Source organism: Benincasa hispida, chromosome 10, assembly GCF_009727055.1.
Source record: "Benincasa hispida cultivar B227 chromosome 10, ASM972705v1, whole genome shotgun sequence".
Taxonomy (NCBI): domain Eukaryota; kingdom Viridiplantae; phylum Streptophyta; class Magnoliopsida; order Cucurbitales; family Cucurbitaceae; genus Benincasa; species Benincasa hispida.
In genome coordinates, this window is record NC_052358.1 from 12,781,921 (window position 1) to 12,802,867 (window position 20,947).

The 20,947-nt window shown below is 33.1% G+C and overlaps 4 protein-coding genes across 5 annotated transcripts; 2 read left to right on the forward strand and 2 right to left on the reverse strand.

The window, feature by feature from the left end:
* Positions 1-2,788: 2,788 nt before the first annotated feature.
* Positions 2,789-4,557, forward strand: LOC120088170 (adenylate kinase isoenzyme 6 homolog). The gene is made up of 3 exons (XM_039045280.1): positions 2,789-3,044; positions 3,202-3,347; positions 3,787-4,557. The coding sequence occupies exons 1-3, from the start codon at positions 2,847-2,849 to the stop codon at positions 3,971-3,973; spliced, it is 531 nt and encodes a 176-aa protein (XP_038901208.1). The 5' UTR covers positions 2,789-2,846; the 3' UTR covers positions 3,974-4,557.
* Positions 4,558-4,940: 383 nt separating this feature from the next.
* Positions 4,941-7,728, forward strand: LOC120088171 ((R)-specific enoyl-CoA hydratase). Its single transcript, XM_039045281.1, has 4 exons — positions 4,941-5,372; positions 6,394-6,712; positions 6,839-6,954; positions 7,049-7,728. The coding sequence occupies exons 2-4, from the start codon at positions 6,443-6,445 to the stop codon at positions 7,149-7,151; spliced, it is 489 nt and encodes a 162-aa protein (XP_038901209.1). The 5' UTR covers positions 4,941-5,372; positions 6,394-6,442; the 3' UTR covers positions 7,152-7,728.
* On the reverse strand, positions 7,514-11,060 carry LOC120088169. The gene is made up of 6 exons (XM_039045279.1): positions 10,412-11,060; positions 9,946-10,140; positions 9,599-9,838; positions 9,091-9,308; positions 8,470-8,721; positions 7,514-8,132 (listed from the first exon to the last, which is right to left on the reverse strand). Exons 1-6 carry the CDS (start codon positions 10,749-10,751, stop codon positions 7,869-7,871), a joined length of 1,509 nt encoding a protein of 502 aa, XP_038901207.1. The 5' UTR covers positions 10,752-11,060; the 3' UTR covers positions 7,514-7,868.
* A 4,840-nt stretch (positions 11,061-15,900) lies between these two features.
* On the reverse strand, positions 15,901-18,790 carry LOC120088754 (probable E3 ubiquitin-protein ligase ARI9). Of its 2 annotated transcripts, none has more exons than XM_039046191.1 (3): positions 18,034-18,790; positions 16,901-17,667; positions 15,901-16,340 (listed from the first exon to the last, which is right to left on the reverse strand). In XM_039046191.1, the coding sequence occupies exons 1-3, from the start codon at positions 18,658-18,660 to the stop codon at positions 16,301-16,303; spliced, it is 1,434 nt and encodes a 477-aa protein (XP_038902119.1). In that variant the 5' UTR covers positions 18,661-18,790; the 3' UTR covers positions 15,901-16,300. The 2 variants fall into 2 exon arrangements, with proteins under 2 accessions (XP_038902119.1, XP_038902120.1); XM_039046192.1 differs by lacking the exon at positions 15,901-16,340 and having other exon boundaries at positions 17,034-17,219; positions 17,311-17,667.
* Between the last annotated feature and the right edge of the window lie 2,157 nt (positions 18,791-20,947).

A 20,947-nucleotide genomic window follows, 5' to 3' on the forward strand; every position in this document is an offset into this window, starting at 1 on the left:
CCCCGCTGCATTTTATTCTTGAGAAAATTTTCACGAAACGGGATGGGATTCCCCGTGAGAGAGAAATTCATTAAATATACACCTCTATTCCCAATCTCACGCGACAAGATTGCTAGGGGAGGCCAGAAATTTTTCAAATTTTAAAATTTAAATATATTTATTGTTTAGTTTTAGTATATAGAATTTTAATTTTTTATTTTTATTTTTCTCTCTTTCTTTCTCGATTAAAAAAAGGTTGAAATCCTAAAGGTCTGTTTCATAGAAAATCTCAAAACAGAAATTTGAAAATAAAGGATTAAATGAAAACAGAATTATATTTCATATTTTCAAATATGTATTTATCAGCAGATTCATAAATTAGATTCTAATTTAAACAATTGTAAACTATTTCTAGTTAGCCATTAAATACTGGTTGACATTAAACTATTATTAATTTATTTATAAGCAATAATTTATAGGATAAATTGAAATTGTGGTCCTTATGATTTGGAAGCAAGTTAGATGTAACGACCCGAGTTTAGGAGAGATATATAAATAAACCGATATCACATCCGAATGAGAGAGATCGTGAGAACATGAAAGTATGATTAAGAAAGACTAAAAAGAATTGAAAGTTACTACATATACCAATAAGGTATATTTTCCTTTTTAGTGGTTCAATCATAGGAATTCCAAAGTTAAGCGTGCTTAACTTGGAAACTTGGAGCAATCCTAACAACATTCACTTCTAAAAGCATTCAAGACATGTAAGGACAACGTAGCTAGGTCGTAGGGGAATGTCGGGGCCATCAGGTATCGAATCTGGATTTCGAATCCTGGTCTGAATCCTAGGCCTATAGCATTACAGATGATATCAGAGTGAAACCTCTCCCAGTAAGATGTGGTTCGGGAGCGGAAGCTAGTGGGTATGTAATGACCCGAATTTAGGAGGGGTGCATGAATAAACCGACATCACATCTAAATGAGAGGGATCCTGAGGACATGAAAGTATGGTTAAGAAAGACCTTAAAAGAACTAAAAAGTCACTACTTATTCCAACAAGGTGTATCTTCCTTTTTGATGGCTCAATCATAGGAACTCCAAGACTAAGCATGCTTAGCTTGGAGCAATCTTATGTTGAGTATCCTCTTGAGAATTTTCCTATGATGCATGTGAGTGAGGACAAACCATCTTGAAAGGACCTGTGTTATCGGAAAATATTATTTTCAGAATTTGCACTATTTAAATCACATAATCCGAAATAGTTTTTAGAAACAAAATTTCATTTGAAGTGCAAACCAAACCAACCCTAAAATCTTCCATTCTTCTTCCTATTTCCTTCGACACACCACCTCCACCTCTGTCTCGATGTCCGATGATCTCTCTCTGTCTTACATCCCTTCGACTCGCTTTCTCTGTCTCTCTTTGAGTTCAACCTCGCACCGTTTGTTCACTTCGACGATCTCTCATCTCTAACTCGCAAAGGTAAGATTCTAAAGCTCATTGAAGAAAATAGATTTAAATCTTAAATTTCCGATTTTATTCTATTTTGATTCTTATTTTGGTCATTGATGTTAAATGACTATGAAATTTTTGACATGGCTGGATTCTTTTTCCTTTCGGACAATTACTGTCTCTGCTAATTAAGATGTTGTCTTTGTACTTTGTTCCTTTGGGAACAAGAATTCGACGATGAAATTCTTTTAACGTTTGTAGCAATGGATGCTTTTGGTGTTAACTGTTAAGTGTGTTTTAGATCATTAATGGTTTTGTGATTTATGAGCAAAACAGTCCATGTATTCTAATGGATTTTCAAAGCCAATCCATTCTTATTGAAAAATGCATTTATTTTTAATATTTGTTTTCACAAAGAACATGGAAGCTTTAAAGTTTTTTTTTTTAGGGAATTAAAAATGAAAATGAAATCGATCGAATTGAGACTTTTGTTGTGTTTTGTTTAACTTTTCAAGTGTTTAATTTTGAAAATAAATTATTTTGGAAAAAATTGAAGTGTTTGACAACTTTTCAAACACTTTCAAATTGTATTTTAAACAGTTTTTAGTAAAAGTTTAAATTAAAATGACATTTTTTTAAAACATTTTTTTCTCTAATCAATCCAAACATTTGTTTAATATCTTAGTCTAAGACCATAATAGACATTATTGAAAGTTTAGATACCAAAACAGACATTTTAAAAATTTAGAAATCAAAATAGAACAAAATTGAAAGATTGGGAACTAAAATAAGATCTAAACCAAAATAACAAAAAGAAAGTGACAATCATTGCATACAACCAATTAGAAGTCGGTTTTATAAAATGAAAATTGATCATTCAATTTTTTATGATCCTAAAACTAACATATGTACACTCCTAATCATTTCTTAGCCGGATTTAGAGAGTGCAAAAACTAATAGTTTTGATAAAAAAAAAAAAAAAAAAAAATTAACATTTGTGAAATTTTGTGTATAAAAATTATTATATGCCATAATATTTTATAGGTTAGTTCAGTTTTAGTATAATTTTAATTCATAATGAACAACAGAAAGTATAGAGACTAAAATTAAATAAATTTTAAAGTAATATTTTCACTTTTTTTTTTAATTAAAACACTATAGGTTGCAAACATATTCTTAAGTCGATGGTGGGTCGAAAGCCCAATATCCATCTTAGCCATAGGCCCAAAGCCCAAATTTGTTAATGAAATCTTTCTTAAAAGTGAACAAAAATATGACAGCGTGGCAGTTTCTAATTGGTCGAAAAATTATCCTTCAGAAACGTAGATGCAAAGGATAAAACCGAAGAAAACAGAAAAGGAAACCCTAGAACACAAGAACTTCACTGAAAAGTGGAAGCCGGGAAAATTCCGATGGCGACAGATCGGAAGAGGCAGAGACCGAACATATTGATCACCGGAACTCCGGGCACCGGCAAGACAACAACCTCATCTGCTTTAGCAGACACCGCTCAACTCCGTCATGTCTCCATCGGAGACCTTGTGAAGGAGAAAAGTTTGCACGATGGCTGGGACGACGAACTCCAATGCTATGTCATCAACGAAGATCTGGTTAGGTTTTTTCTTCTTTAATCCTTACATAAACTGCTGATTTCATCCTCCTGTAACCTAATTACGAATTGACACCGGTCTTAGACTGAATGAATTTTAATGGCTTTTCCGTTGTACTCGAGATGATGCTAACCTGTAGGCCTACTGAAATTTTCAGGTCTGCGATGAGTTGGAGGATTTGATGGAAGAAGGTGGAATCATTGTGGACTATCACGGTTGTGATTTTTTCCCTGAGCGGTGGTTTGATCGCGTGGTTGTTCTCCAAACTGAGAACTCCATCTTATATGACCGCTTGACGAAGAGGTAACAAAATTGTTAAATGATATGATATTAAAATTTCCAACACCTATCAAACACTTAAGTTTTTGGTTCAATAGGAGGTTTAAAATGGTATTAGGGCGGATAATCTACCCATCGACTCAAGCTTTTTTGGATCAATTGAAAGTTTAAAATAGTGTTAGAGTAGGTAATCTAGGGATGTTTATGATAGTGTTAGAGCAGGGAGATCCTTTCTCTTAATTTATTTTCTCCACATTTAATATTGATTTCCACTTATTGGATTACAAGTGAAGGTGAGTTTTAGACAATATTATATTAAATTTGCTTCATTCATCGTCTAAACTTTTGGATCAATAGGTGATTTAAGAGAAATCAAAGCTTGTTTGTTTGTGATTATTCTGATTCTGCATTTTGCTCCAACCCTCTTTTCAGACACTCGTGGGATTCTGTTTGTGGTGTGCAGGGGATACGAGGGAGCTAAGCTTTCAAACAATATTGAATGTGAAATCTTTCAGATATTACTGGAGGAAGCGAAAGAAAATTATCAGGAGAACATAGTGGTGGCTCTAAGGAGTGACACTGTAGAAGATGTAGCTAGAAGTGTTGAAACTTTGGCGAACTGGGTCAAGAATTGGCAACCTGTAAGCTAAGCAGATAAGAAAACAAAGATGAGATTATTTTTGCACCCGTTTTCTTGATTCTAATTTTATGTGAAGTAAAAGAAAGCTGTCTTTGCTGCTTGATGGAATTGGTTTTTAGCCTCATCTTTATTAGTTGTATATCTCCCAATTCTCCATTGTTGGAGTATTAGAAAGCTACACCCTTTTTATCAGGTTTTACCCAGTTTGTATCAATGTTTATCATTGAAACTCAATGGATATTATCGAAGAATTTTGAGGACTACGATTGAAAATCTTTTGAATCTCTTGATCTGGGTGCTTCATGATTCCATTGCAGAATGCAGAAAATTCTCAAGGATTCAGGACGCAAGTAGGGGCCCTTTGAAGATGGGTATAAAGTCATAAACTCTTGAGATCTTTGTATGAATAGGCTGTTTGATGTGGGTATGTTTGTTTTGCATAAATGAAGACATTCTCCTGTGTGCAATCTGCTTGAACTTGTAAACAGCTGCGTCATTGCTTGCTAATTTGTGTGCTTTGAAAGCTTGAAACATTTTTGTAGAAGATTATGTCGTTGTTTGTATGCTAGTCAATGTCTCTGGAATGTTAAGGCATGCCATTTTTTCAGTTTTAGTCCTTTGAAATGATAATTGGTGGCACGTTTTTTATATGCATCTTCTTCATACACAAATGCTTATCAGTTTCATCCGATTTTGAGGAGGTGATTATCATCAAACTCCTCGTAGGTTGGTTTAATGGCTAAATTTTTTAATGTCCTTAATTCTTTGTTTCAATTAAGAAAAGAGATTATCTTCAAACTGGTAAGTTGGAGAGTTTTTTCCGTCAAAATAATTGGACTAATATGTCAAATATGAAAAGCATACGCGATAATATTTTGAATATCGAGACAACTTATATATAATAACATATATGAGACAACTTATATATAAGAAATAATTATGTAAATAATTTCAGATGGAAGCACTCTTAACTTTTAGCTTTTATGTCAAACTTCATCATTTATCTTAAATTTTTTATGCAAAATATTTATTTTTTGGAACAATTTCATAGTTTAAGAATATTTTATTGGAACAATCTTCATAGTTAAAAGTTAAAAATGAAACCTTTTAAAGTTGTAGAATGATTTAATCAACACTTCAGTAAAAATTTGAAAAAAAAAAAAAAAAGATTCATTCAGCACAGTACCACCATAATCAAATATTCAATCTCAAGCTAATTTTTCTATATATGAAAAAAAAAAAAAAAAGAAGAAGAAATAAATGCGTCCGCCATTATAAGATCAAGATATAGCTAGTGATTTTAGAGAGAATATAACAACTCAGTTTCCTTCCGTCTCTTTTTATCTCCCTCTCCGTCTCTTCAAGATGACCAAAGGACTACAGATTTTTCCAGAATCGTATAATTAAAGGTAATCTGCTTTCTTTTACTTGCCAATTCTCTTCATTGTTCCTTTCAAATCTCCATTTTTAAGCAGTATCTAAAACTTGCCCTTAAGGTGTTTGATAAAATGCCATATCCAAATATTAATGACTTAGTGAAGCATCCTTGACGTAAAATTACACCCTACAAATAAAACAAGAGATTTTTGTACGGACAACCCAATCTTGGTCGTGTTAATACGGAATGACAAAAATCAATGAAAACTAACATTTTGTTTACGTCATAGAACACTTAGCTGTCTTGAACTCAGTACCGCGTTAAGAATGTCTCACCCGCTAAATGGCCGTAGCCCTAGATTAACATGAACATTGGGTTAGGATTATGACTATTTCACGATGGGTGAGATGTCCCTAACACAATACTAAGTTTTAGACGGTTAAGTGTTGTATAATGTAAGTAAAAAAAAAAAAACATTTTCATTAGTTATTTAGGAGTAGGTTATTCCACATTAACACAACTAGGATTGGGCCATCCGTATAAAAATCTCCCTAAACCAACACTTTTGAGAATGTAGAGGGAGGGAGTGTTTACTAGGTTCGTGTGATGATCGAGGAGTTCCTCCTTGATCCACCTTTCAGAGAGAAAGGCCATTTTTTGTGGCTTGCTGGGGTGTGTGCGGTTGTTTGGGATATTTGGAGGAAGAGGAATGATAGAGTGTTTAGAGGGAGCATAGGGACCCTTGTGAGGTGTGGTCTTTAGTGAGATTTCATGCCGAAGTTTTTTTGTAACTATTCTCTAGGAAACATTTTACTTAGCTAGAACCCCTTCCTTTAGATGGGGTTTTTTTGGCGGACGTATTTTTGTACGACCTTGTATTCTTTCATTTTTTCCTCGAGCAGTTCTTATCCGCCAAAAAAAAAAACTTTTGAGAATGTAATTTCAGATATAAAGCATTTCTGCAGTTCATCTATTCTAGGTGCCTTCATATTTTGCCTTGTCTTATTCTTTTCTCTAGAGCATTTAATAGTTGCCCTTTTTTTTTGTTACAGCTTTGTAGCAGACATTTGACTGATATTTATTAGCCCTTTATTTACAAGTATGTTAAGTAGAGGTTTATTCTCAATGCATATTTCAACTTCTTTGAAATGCTTCTCTTCATCAACCTCTAATGTGCTCAAAGTTGGAGATATCTTGAGCTATACCAGAATATTCACCAGCAAAGATGTTTTGGAATACTCCAAAGTGAGTCATGACTCAAATCCTCTGCATTTTGATTCCGAATTAGCTCGGCGTGCTGGATTCAACGGCCGTCTTGTTCACGGGATGCTTGTTGCTTCAATGTTCCCTCATATCATTTCCTCTCATTTTGTAAGTCTGGCCAGTTTGCATTTCTTACCCTTAAACTTTTAGGGGATTGAGAAATGCCACCTGAATCTTACAACTGATTTAATGCTTGTTTGAGATCTTTTAATGTATGGCCTTTTTTTTTTGTAGCCCGGAGCCATCTACGTGTCACAAAGCTTGAATTTTAAGTTGCCAGTCTATGTGGGAGAGAACATCGTTGGTCAGGTAGAAGCAATCGATTTGAGGGAGAATAAGAAGAGATACCTGTAAGCTTACTCTTGGGAAAATCTCTACATTCTCAAATTCAAATATCAAGTTATCATTTCATTGAGTTGGGTACTTGCCAAATGTGTATTTCAGGGCAAAATTCATAACAAAGTGCATGAGGAATGGCCACGAAGTTGTTCTCGAGGGTGAGGCAAGGGCCATCATACCGTCTGATTTTCATTCCACAAACGGGTAGAAGAAGATGTTCAAAGATTTAAGTCTCGACCGTTCCCTTGTACTCGGGTTGGAGGGCTGTTAGCTGGCCTAAGATGTGGTTGAAGGGAGCAGTTTGCCACTTGAATTCATTCAATTTCTTCTTTACCCGCTCTGGCTGAAGGTTGTCAAGTCTGGGAATTGGAGATGGTTTCCTAGCCTCCATTTTCTTTTGTTCCATCTCTTATTGATAGGGATATGAACAATATCTATTGTATGCTGTCATCTAGGCTTGTTTCGTTTTCAATAAAGTTGCCATGAGCGTTTCCATCTTCAAACTGATCAACTATCATCAATAGAGACTAACAAAATGAAACAGATAAACACTTATGTACTCACATAAACTACAGAGGATAATGAATTGAATTTTTATTCAATTGTATTGTGTTCAATGAGACATCCAAGCAGCATAAAAGTGTAGTCAAAGTTTAAGAATCAGAAGATTCTGATACGGTAATATTTCTATTGCATGTAATAACTTGCTCCTTCGACAGCATGTTCACTAAACCCTTGACTACCCTTAACTCGTAATTTTCCCAAAAAAAGAAAAAAAAAAAAAATCAATGGGGCAAAAGGGGGAGGGGGGAGAGGGGAGGGGAATGAAAAAGAAAGCTATCTTTCTCCTCGGTACCTGGTAGAGGAGCACCAGAGCAATCGTGTGGTATGTACATTATCTATAGTGAACTACAACTGCTATCTTTTAGTCTGTGGCAGAATCATCGACGGTTTGAACTTCGAGAACTTCTGTGTTGTGATCGAAGGAAATTTGATCTACAGAACGGGAAATGTTCAGTTGGCCTTGTGGGGTTCCAAAGAGGGTAGTAAATATCTGTCTATGGCATTCGTCACAGAAGTAGATATAGGTAAAATGGCCTTCAAATGGGAGCTTATGGACTGCAGCTCCTGGTAGGATCCGATGAACATAATCGGTCATCGATGGTGGAACCACCATATCATCCATCCCCTGTTTGAAGGAACATATGAGATCATAAGGGAGAATCAAACCAAACTACAATTGACAGCTCCAATTAGGATTTTAAAAAATAGAGTTTATTTTCATTGTCCAGATAAAGTCCTTTTTCAAAAAATTCAATTTCTCAGACGTCATTCATCAGCTAGTTCAAGTGAAGCAGAGGCCACTATAATGAGGAAGTGGGCATTGACGTCATGTTAATAAAAATATGAGGTTGATGAGAAGGAATCAGCATGATACTACTGGTTATAATAAATAATAATAAAAATTGTAAAAGTACCAAAAGTTAAATTTTGAGGAAGATGAACATCAGCAATCAAAATCTAACCTGCCATATGTGTATTGGACCAAGGAAGCCAGTGAATTCCTCTTGGACATCACCTACTAAAGACTTGAGCCAATGAATCACAGATTTTACTTGACGTTTCTGTAACCTGAGATCGTGAAGCTTGAAACCCCAATCTGACACCAGTAATGTAGCTTCCTCCACAAAAGGTTTTGCAATACCTTGCCTGATTGATTCTTCTACGTCTCTTTGCCAGAACTCTTCAGAGATCGGATCCTCTACTAAAGCTCTATCCTGAAAAAAAAGATATTATGACTAGATCCTCAGTGATGATTTAGTGAAGTTTCTATGCAATCTCAAAAGCTCAGTGAAATCTCTAGAAAAGAAAACCAGTTAACAAAACCTAAATGGCTTGGGCCAAAAACTATGAAGTTTTGTACCTTACGTTAGATATCTAGAATTTCACGTTACACATGAAAACATTACAAAACAAGAAATTAGACATCCGCATATAATAGGAGTTCCAGCCAAGACTAGAGAAACATGAAAACATTCTCAACATATCATCACAGATGTCTAATCATCAACAATGGGGAAGACCATTCTTACAACAGAAGGATCACGATTAAAGATCAACTGTGACTGTAGATAATAGAGTCTCACCCTTTTTCCTAGTGATAATGCCAACCACTTATCAATCTGATCATGCTTCCCCGACAGGAAGCTCCTACGGTAAAACAGAGGAAGAACAGTAGGAAATCTTCGAGCTAAGAAGTACATAAATTTCCTCTTTCTACTCCATTTCTCCCATGTCCGACGTCTTTCCTCCTTTGTCATACTTGGATCATAGGGATTAACCATTGGAGCAAACATAGCTGCACCTGCAGAAGGATGCCAATATATATCAGAAATTCTATTGCCAACATATAGTCATTGCAACTCTGAAAATGTAATTGGGTATCCTCATCCAATATCCCCGTCTCCATCTCTCCCTCTCTCTTTCACTGGCTTAAAAAATCCCACTCCAGCAATACTATTTCGATTCAAAGATGTTCTACAGAATTTGAGCTAGAATCGAACAAGTCCTTGTTTGTTTTTATTAATTCTACATTTCAGCATTGAGCTTTGAGCATTTAACTGAAGAAATATGGTATTATTGTCATATTCGTACCTGCAAGTTTATCAGGAATATACCTAAGAGCTGCCCAAGCATGCATGCTCCCTGTGGAATACCCTATTACCCAAAATCTGTCGTTGACACCTAAAGCATTCGCTAAAAATGACATGTCCATTGCTGAAGATTCAAGGTTTCTTTGAGGATGAGGATCACTCTCACCAAACCCCGGGAGATCATATGTCAATAAGCGAATGCCAAACTCTTCCAACATCGAAGACTTAAGCCCAGGCATTCCTAAGGATAAGAATCATATGAAAATATGTTCAGAAAAGGTTGCGTAAAGATATACAGGAATAATTTAACATAAAATTTCCTGAAATCTTAAACCCTTCCTATACAACCTCCAAGCCGAGAAGAGAGGAAAGTATGAGGACCGATCATTGAAAATCTAGCTCTTTCTGCAGAGACACCTTGCTCCTTGTAAGCCAAGAATCTACCGTCTGGAAGCATTACTCGCTTGGCGCTCGGAGGATGCATGTAAACCTTTTTAATTGGTGAGATGGCAATATCATCGCGTTGATCACTAAGACTTAAAACTGCAGTTAAACAAACCAGATCATTAAAGAGGTTCTTCAGAGGAAATTCCTCAGTCAACCAGAAGACAACCATTAAAAACGCAATTCAGAGGAAATTCTTCAGTTTGGTACAAATATGATTCTTCAGATAGAAGGAAGCGCGAAAACGATTCAAGAAGCGAAGTAAGGAAACGAAGCAAAATTCGAAAAACACGAAGTTCAAATTAAATTCAACTATCTTTATAAACTTTAAAAAACACAGATACAGCAAAAGCGAAGTTCAGAAATTCACCTGCCAAAACAAGAACCGAAACGGACAGTATGACCATCCAAACATGAAACGGATCCTTATCCTCGGGCAAGTAGTCATTGAAGAACCGCAATTTACCAAAAACCTTCTCACAAGGTCCTCTCACTCTCTTCTCAATGTACGATCCCTTCCCAAACGTCTTCACAAGATACGATTCATTATCTCCAAAACTCTGCACCACAATATCCCTACACCCCTTCCCGAACTCCAGAGCCATCTCCCCAGCCGCCTTGAGAAACTCCATGGCTTGATCTCCAAAATTCTCCGGTTCACCTCCCACTCCATGGCTAGCAGTATAAGACGGCGGCACTGCGGAAGTCATACCGTCCGCAGATCCAAATCACGGCAGACTAGAATGGCGTCGCCGGAGGACGTGGAGAAAGAATCAAAACCTGTGGCATAAAATTCAGTGTCGTGGGAAGTGGAATGAAAATCAAAATAAAGAAAGAAAGAAAGAGAAATAGAAACGAAGTGATGTGGAAAAGGCTTGAATGAGACGCAAAGTGAAAAAGAGAGAGAAAGAAGAATCTAGGGTTAGCAGAAGAGAAATGTTTGACGAACAAAGGGGAACTGGAAAGGCAATGGCGATGGTGGTGGTGATGGTCGTGGTGGGTGGGGACGAAGACGAAGACGAATTCAATTATTTATTTATTTATTTGTTATTCATTTATTATTATTACATTTTTCTTTCTTTCTTTTCTTTTCTTTTTTTTTGAAAACATATATTATTATTACATTTTAAAATAATGCTCTTGTATTCTACTATTTTGGTTTTATTCTATTTTTAAATTCTATAATTTTTAAAATTAGTTAGTTTATTATTTATTTTTTTCCATAAAAAAATTAGTAACTATTAGTATGGTAAAACTGTCTACTAATGATTGACCATGATAGACTTATATCACTAATGTTGGTAGATGTTCACAGTGATAAATCACTAATAGATAAGAAAAATTTGTTATATTTATAAATAAGTTAACCAATTTTTTTATTTAAAAACAATAATATTTTCTTTAAGTGAAAATTATTAATATTTTTCAACCAATACGTTTAATAAATATTGTTAGTCTCTCAAAGTTAATTTTTATCGAGATTGACTAAATAATAATGACTTTCATACAAAGCAAACATATTATGTGACCATATTTTTGAATTTAGAGTGAGAATGTAAAGAAAGATAATTTTTTTTTAAAAAAAAATAACAATTAACGAGTATTAAAAACTAAATTTAAGATTTATTTAGACTAAAATTAAACTTTAACCAAAATGTTGTCTTGACCTAATAATAATTTTCTCAATTTATTAAACCAAAAAGTTAATAAACACTACTTTTTTTTAAGTAAAAATGAATGACATTAACGCAGGAGAGTTAATTTTAAAATTTATTAAAAGTAATGTGAAAATTGGATAAAATTACAAGATTAAGATGGTATTTTAATTAAATATTATTAAATAATTTTTATTGGAAAATGAGAGTGGGAGAAAAGAGTATTGGGATTGCTCGAAATATTTCGCTGATTTGAAAGTATGGACGGCTCTACCACTCCCCTGCCTCAGCCTCAACCGTTTTGGTGGCCATTATTCTTTATTTATTTTTTAATTCTTACTTTTTCAGTTATCCACCATCGTCTTACGTGGCATTTCATCCTTTTCTATATTTATAAATTATTTTTTTAACTAAAAGTTTGTTTTATTTTATTTATTTTGTTTCTCTTGCATTACATCGTGGAATGTAGATGAGGATGAGGGTGAAATGATAAAAAGTATAAAACAATATAGAGAAATCTGGATTTTGTATAATATGTTTTCAAAGGGGGAAAAACTTGTATGAAACTTTTTTTTTTGAGAAATAGAAGTAATATGTGGTATGATAGTGCTAGAAAAATTATCTAAAAATGCCAACAAAAGCATAGTCATAATATTCATACTATTCGATTCTCCCACCCTACATTTTAATTACAATACATTTACAAAAAAAAATATATATATATATCTAAAAGGTGTGCGTATGTACAACTTCTAGGGTAGAAGGTCATGTCAATTACCACGGATCTAGATTCACTTTGACAAATTAAATATTTAGTTAAACATTAAAATTTGTGCTTATTAGATCACTAAATATTTTATATTCATATTTTATAGTTGATTAAGTGTGTGTTTGGATTAACTTTGAAATGATTGATTTTGAAAATAAACCAATTTGAAAAAAAAAAATTGATGTGTTAGGTAATAACTCAAATAGTTTTTGAGACACATTCAAGTTTGTCTTCAACCGTTTTTATCAAAAGAGTATAAATAAAAATGATTATTTCATAAAAAAAAATACTTTTTTCTCTAGTCTATCTAAGCAGATCCTAAAATATTATAAATACATACTAACCAAATTTAAACATGGCTGAACTGGTAAAAAAGAATATTGGTAATATTCATTATATAGAATTTAAGTTTGAAATCATACCACAAATTTATAATATTATATTATATTTTAGAAAAAAAGGAGATGAAGTCAAAATAAAGTATTATATATCCGTCAAAAAGTATGAAGATTAAAGTAAAAATGTGAGTGATTGTTCTATTTTACATTATCACAGTTGAAATGAATTTGAATGTGAGAGAAATTGTAGTGTCCTGAGGAATAAATTCCAATGCATTATTCACTATTTAACAACACCTAGAAAAATATAAGAATGTGACTGCACTCCTACCAAAAGAAAATGGTGCATCTTCTAACCACTTTTATAAATTAATTTAGTAGCTAATATATTATGACGATGTAATAATTTTAATGGCACATTTGAACCCTTGTGATTCTGAGAGATTTCAAGTCCTCATACATTTTAAATGAAAGACTTGTTTGAAATTCTGATTTTACTTTAAATTAAAGTTATTTTTGTTTTACTTTAGAAAAGAATGATTTAAAAATTCGGACTGATTTGAAATTCTAATTTTATTAAAAGAAACTTCTAACTTCAATGGTCCTATATTGTAAAATTTCATAAGATTTAGAAATAAATTACTACTTTAATCTTGTCATATTCTAATTTTTAATGAACAAATCATAGTTAAAAAGACTATATTAGTAAATTTTAACTTTATTTTTTTTTCTACATCATTCAAACACATAATCTTAAATATATTAATTTCAAATCTTTCTCGTTCAAAATAAATAAATAAAGTTAAAATCATTTCATGCATTTTCTTGAATCGGAATTGAAGGTGATAAATTGAACAAATATAATGTCATTATCTTTTTTAAAAAACAAATAAAATATTACTAAACAGTTACTTTGATTTTTTTTTTTTTTTTTTTGGAGCAAAGCAGTTACTTGATTTAGGAGTGGGGTTTTGTAATGCATTGAAACTAGAAAGAAACCTAATTTGATTTATAAATTTCAAACACAAAAAAGGAAAAAGGAATCAAATAATTAAGGAATAACTGAATAATAAGGAATATATGTATATCTTCTAAAAATGGAGAATCCCGAGAAGATTGCTCGAAACCGTTAAACCTTATTTCTCCACTATGGGCCGCGAGAAGTGTGGTGGAGAGCCGTTAAAAGAAACCGGTCGACGGCCAGCGGAGAGTGGAGGCGGCGATGGCGACACCGGCAACCGTCGTACGGTTTGCAGTTGGAAAAATTAGATCCGTCGCTGTCTGACAAAATCGCCGCCCTACCTTTTTTGGTCCACAGAACCAATTCTAAATTTCAACTGGCATTTAAAATTGGGGCCCACTTTTCGGGTCGGGTCAATTTCCGAGTCCGACCGGTATAAGGGTAAATAAATAATTCAAGACGCGGGAGGAAAAGACGGGAACACCCCTTGCACCACCAGTTTTGTTTGTTTTTCTCAAGGTGCAAAATTGAGGAACCGTAAAGTAAACGCTACTGTGTCAGTGTTTGTTGTGCAGTGCAATACAATTTCAGCCAAGCATTTTATATGGCTTTTTTTTAGGATTTTAAAATTAGGTTGCATTTTACATGAATTTAGGTCACTATCACTAATCCATAATTAAATTCCTCAATTACAAAAAGAATTTTAAAAAAACTATTGTTGAAAAATGTAATGAAAATGACAAATAATGAAAAGTTAGTAAAAAAAAAAAGTGTAGATCCACATCATAATTACGATTACAGAACATTGATTTACCACGAGATAAACACGACCTTAAATAACGAGATTGAGAAATTTATGTGTGTATACTATTTACTGTAAAACAAACAAATTAAGGATTAAGAATAGTTTAAGGATTAAGAATAGTTTAACTAAAAAATGTGTTCATATGTATATTTCAAAAAACAAAGATTTAATCCTTATAATTTTAAAAATGTTAAAATTTAATCTCTATTATTTATAATTAGAATTTAATCTCTTTAGTTTGCTTAAAATCAAGGACCCATCGAACTATAGGGAATATTTATAAGGTTCTATCAAATCATAAGAACTAAATTTTAACTTTTAAAACTCAATCAAATTTGTAATTTAATCATATTTAATAAAAGGTCGGAATGGATTAGGAATAGTCATCGAATGATTAAACTGGAGATTAATGACCACAGCCAGTCATCTTCTAGGCTGGGAGGAACTATATATATAACCACCACATGGACAGCAAGTACTAGTACATAATAGTGAAAAGGATATAATCATTATTCAAATTAGAGATATTAGATGCTAAACAAATAATTAGTAGTTACAAACAAAGAACTTACTTTTCCAAACATTCAAATCCAAATTATCAGTTGTACTCAAAGCCAAATTATTGAATTAAAAAAAAAAAAAAAAGTTGGATGCGTTTTTTAGTTCCACATCATTTGAGATAGAAAATTTTAAACCTTTGACCCCTAAAGAAAAAATATGTGCATTAACTTAGTAAAGCTATATTCATATTGTAAATTTGATCTAATCATAAAATTATTATAGGTTGGATTAAAAGAATCCGAACATATTTAACTATACAAAAACATCTCATGCTAGTACTTATAACTTTAAATCAGACAACTAAATTAAAAGTTAGTATTAATGAAAATTAGAAGCTTACGAAACTAAATGAAAACTAAATTCAAAACTCAAGAGTAAAAGTGTCCATTTCAAATCCTAATGATCACAGAAATTAAACTCAAAATTCAAGGGTCAAAAATGTATTTTATCCTTCTTTTTATGGCATTGGTTCTCATCACCGTTATTTTAATTTTAAACAGGAAACTTGATTTGGGTCACTAACTTTTTATCAACTTTCTAATTTTGTCATTTATAATTAAGAATCTAAAATCCAAGATTTGAAATTTGATAGAAGTTTCAAACCAAAACTATGTACTTGAACCAATAAAATATACCATCGAAGTAGAATTTTTTGTTCAATGTGACAAAATGGAAAAGTAGATAATGTAGATCCTTAAAATACTATTTAAATAACTGAAAGTCTGAAATAAGGATCATTTTATATGGACAAAATTTCTAACAACTGGAACTAATATCTCAATTTAAACCACTAATGCACCAATAATAAGCATTATTAGAAGTGAACTAAAAGAAAGAAAAACACTATGAGAAGTGGAAAAGCAACTTTCCTTCTCATATTTTTGTTAAATATTCCTAAGGCCAGCTGAACTCCTATATAAGTATGTCTAGAACTATCAAGATTCAATAGAAAGAACAAAGTCAACACTGAAAGTAATTTTAAATATTGCAGCCTGCAGGTACTATAATCTTAACTAATTCCATAGGAAAGTGAAAAATATTTACCAGAATCCATAAGAATTCTTCAAGCAAATGTCACAAGATGTCACCGCCATCGATCCTTTAAAGTGCATCATTTATGATGTGCTGTTCGTCCCATATGGGACAAGAACACGTCGGTTGCTTGTTCTCTCACTCAGCTCCACAAGAATAGCAAAACTCATACCCACATCTGAAGAAAATCAGCCCCCAACATTAACCACAGAGTACAAAAACCGTTAATTTTATCACTATACTCAAAAGCTCAAAACATACTAAGAGCCAGTTTGAAATGACTATCAAAGCACTTAGAAATCGCTGTTTTAAATACTTAGAAAGTCTTTCCAAACAAATCCGAACACTATCTACAATGTAGGTTCGAAATAGCAATGGACCTTGTAGGTAGTTGACATATTGATTGTAAAGCAAAAGAAATGACTTTAGAATCCAAAACTTCGCATGCTAATATTATGTTAAACTGCTAGCATGTTTGGGGGTGATTCTCTAATGGTTGTTTTTAATCATTCAAAATCCATTTTAATAGTATGAAAAATGCAATTAAAAAGGAAAATAAACATTGAATTGATATTGAGTGATTAAAGTTGAGTTTCAAAATGATTTTTAACCCAATAACAACGATATTAATCATTTCAAAATCACTCTCAAATATACACTATATTGTATCTAGAAACTTAGTGAATAGATTAGCCATGCACTAAACAGAAAAGTGGGAGGAGAATGAAGGAAGCAGACCTGCAAATGATGTGGTAGCATCCTTCTGCAAGTTCAACCAAATGGCTGCATCTTGCACATGGTTGCCACAAATTCTCTCTGGCCAGAGTCTTCAGCTTCGCATCTGCTGTTTGAGTGTTATGGCTTAACTTCCAGTAGGCCTCACAGGTCATACTGTTGTGCCAGGAGATTTTGCATTTGACGCAAAAAAGTTGGTGGCATTTCATGCAATTCCTGACGCCAGATCGCTCTGCATTCTCATGAGTGTCTTTTGTATACTCCAAAACTTCAGTTTTTGACATCAAAGCAGAGCATCTGGGTTGTGGGCAATAAACTTTCTCTGAAAAAGGGATGGAAGACTCCTTTAAGCGTTGTTGTATGATTTCAATTACATTGGGTGGGAGAAGCTTATCACAGCTCTCAATACTCACTGTAGATTCACAACCTTCATGAGGGCATTTTGCCTCAGATCCACCAAGAAACTTCACTTCTACGTGCTTTTTCATGCAAGAAAAACAGTATCTGTGAAGGCACCCATCAACTGTAAACATTTGATCCAATTCCCTATCTTCATAACAAATCTTGCAGTTCTCTAGCAACTGCCTGCTGTGCTCAGTTTCTGCAGCAGCCCTAAACCCTATGGCTTCGTTTGCTAACATAAAGGCAAATTTCACATCATTACGTTCTACCAAAATGGGTTCACAATAAGTGAAGTGCCCTCGAAGAAAAGATACTCGTTCGACTAATCGTGCAACCTTGCTCATTCTTGGCCTTAATCTGTCTGTAACCTGCATTCAGTAATCACATATAGCAATAAATAATTCTGCTACGGAATCTAAAAATGAACAGAATCATGGCTCACCACAGTCCAACAAAGGATTCATAGGGAGGCTTGAAGGATAAAGAAAGAATTAGCATCAAAAGACAACAACAGTGGCAAAGAGTTCTACAATTAAAAAAAAGCGATGAACAGAGAATTTTCAACTGTATCCTTTTCTTTTCAGATTGCTAGTTGAGTGTTCTAATGGTGGGTCGCCAATGTACTAACAATCTTAACAACTATCTAAATGTTGATAAATCTAAGACATCAGAATAGACAACTTTTTGTTCTAAATGTACAAAGATCGTGAAAATGCATGATTATGCTAACTTACATATCGGTAAAGCGTACGGTCATCGCAGAAGATGGAAACTCTTTCCAAGGGAAAGACAAGAGCCGCCTCAAGCCCTTCAATTAAAGTCATAAGCTCAGCAACCACGGGATTGATAGCCTCGCGTTCTCTAACAGTTTCCAATGGCTTCCTCACTTCCATCAATAAATTATTTCTCCGATCGAAAACAGCCACCACAATCACTGTTACATCTCCGACACTCTCTTCGCTAACCAAACCCTTGAAATACAATCTGAAACCTTCGGGATCAAAAAAATGATTACCTAACATATCGAGAGTAGATACGCTCGTACGGAAGGACAACCAATCGTACTCATCCCACTCGTCGTCAGAGACGTTGATAACGTCTCCGGCGACAAGGTCATGAAGCCGATGGTCCAACTCGTCCTCGTCCTCCAAAGCGTCATTGTCCAATAACATAATCGCATCGAGATTCTTGTAATCGTCGTCGAGAAATGGCGATGGCCGTGATGAAGTCGATGGTGAAGGAAATTGGGAAGTAGAGGAGAGGTGATTTAGTGAAGCGGCAATGACTTCTTCCAATTGCAAGTCATAGGCGAGTTCATCGTCGTCTAGGTCGGAATCGATGTTCATTTCTCCGACCGCCATGGATTCCGACGAGAAACGCTGCTATAAGGTGGTTACCAATTGCAATTGGCCGCTCTTTCAACTTTTGAATGACTCAATTAAGTACTTCCTTCCTAGAAAGCGTTTGTTTTTCCTCCGAAAAGAAATTATCTAAAAAAAAGGAAGACTTCGACTTATATTGGTCAAAAGGTATTGCATATAATTTTCATGATCATTCTTAAAAAATATTGGATTTTATCCCCCGGATGTTCTAGAATTTAATGTATCATCAATGGCAGATTCTCTTATTAGTTTAAAACTGATTTTGTACTTAGAACACTGACTTTTATGTGCTGAGAGAATTTGTTTAGGAATATGTTTAACAATGATTTTGAAAGTGATAAAATTTATTATCATAACAATTCGAAATGTCATCGTAAAATTAAATATTAAAGTCTCAATTGGTAATTACTATGATTTTATTTTTTATTTTTGAAAATAAAGTTATAATACTATTTCCACCTTCAAATTTCTTTTATCTTATCTACTAAATATAAATGGTTTAAAATATCAAGCCAAATTATTAAAACTAAAAAAATAGCTTTTAAAAATTTTGTTTTTTGGTTTTGAAATTTGGCTAATAATTTAATCATTGTATTTAAGAAAAATGCAAATCATGGTAAGAAATAGGGAGGAAATGATGAGGAAATAGACTTAATTTTCAAAACGAAGAACAAAAAATTAAATGATTACAAAACGGAGTCTAAATTATTTTAGAGTGATTGGAAACTTGTTCAAAGTGATCAATGTTAGAGATTTATAATTGGCAATATTTGTTTAAGGATGTGTTGTGAAACTTCTCCATGGATGTTCTTTTGAATGTCCTAACATGCGTCTTTTCAAACACTTTGTTGTTTTTTCAAGATGTTGTGTCTCCATAATAGTTTATTTCCTTATCTGAAATATTCTAGCAATTTTTATTTTTGCGATGGTGTTTTCTTTTTTGATCTGTTCATAATAGGTTTTTGCTAGGGTTGCTTCCTTTCTACTATTAATATTTTAGGAGTTGTGATAATCCTTTTAGGATCAGTCTTTTTAATAAGATTATTTGTGTCGTGGTTCTTGTGAGTGCGTATAATCTTATAAGTGTTTCAACCTAACATTATCGAAGGTTATGTTGGCGTTGATCTTGAGTCTTTCTTAAGACCATATTGATTTGTTCTTTATCAACTCGATAAAAAATTCTTGAACTTAGGGGGAGCATAAGTTTTTTCAAGTAAAGTGGTATTCATTTGATAGTGAGAATATTACATTGAGAGAGAGTATCAGTACACTTAGGGAGAGCTTAAATGATTGCTAACTAATACAGTTGTGCTTAGGGTGAGCCTAAGTCACTTTAAGAAGGAGTCTCACACTTAGGTAGAGTTTAAATGATCATTTATTGAGTTGAATTTTGCGTAGGTCACTGTATTTACGATTTATTTACATATAAGTACTGCGTTGCAATTGTAATTTCATATTAGTAAAAAAATCTTTCCCAAGCACATTGCCCCTAGACGTATGTGGTATATCGTTGAACTGGGTTAACAAATCGTGTGTTGTCTCTTTAAAGCTTTGTTCTATGATTTTCTATTTGTCTTTGGCAAGCATTGAAACATTGTGTGTAACACTCTCATTGTGTATGTTAGATAATTTTTTTTTCCAATTAGGAACATGATAAAAGTGATTCTAACTATTATAAAATCATTTCTAAATATACACTAAGGATTGGGTCTAAACTTATAATTTATTTTAGTCTAAAATTAACATAGTTTAAATAACATACACGAGTCAACACAATGAACATGAGAATAGAGCATGAATTAAAATATGGATATCGTTATTGAGATTTCAATTTGATGAGCACATCAACAAAATATCAATATTAAAGGTTTTTTTTTTTGTAAATAAGGAAATTTATAATGCATTTATTTGAAAAAATAATTGATTTATTTTTTTTAATTCCAAAACTAAGTTGTAGATGTTATTATTAATATTCATATTCTTATTGAGATTAATAGATGATAATTTATTTATGTTTTATGTGATTTATGAAAGACATAATCTAATATGAAAAAAATAAAGGGAGTGATTTATGTTACCTTTTAAATTATTGAACCAATAATTTTGAGAATAATAGAATATAAATATTAATAGTAATTTAAATATTAGAAATTCGGGTTGGGATTGGTCAACCCAAATTTTTAAATGCATAGTCGAGTTATTTGAACACTCCAGATGGAAGATTAAGACTTCAATTTGAAGTTCTCTTAATTTCGGTGTGTCATTT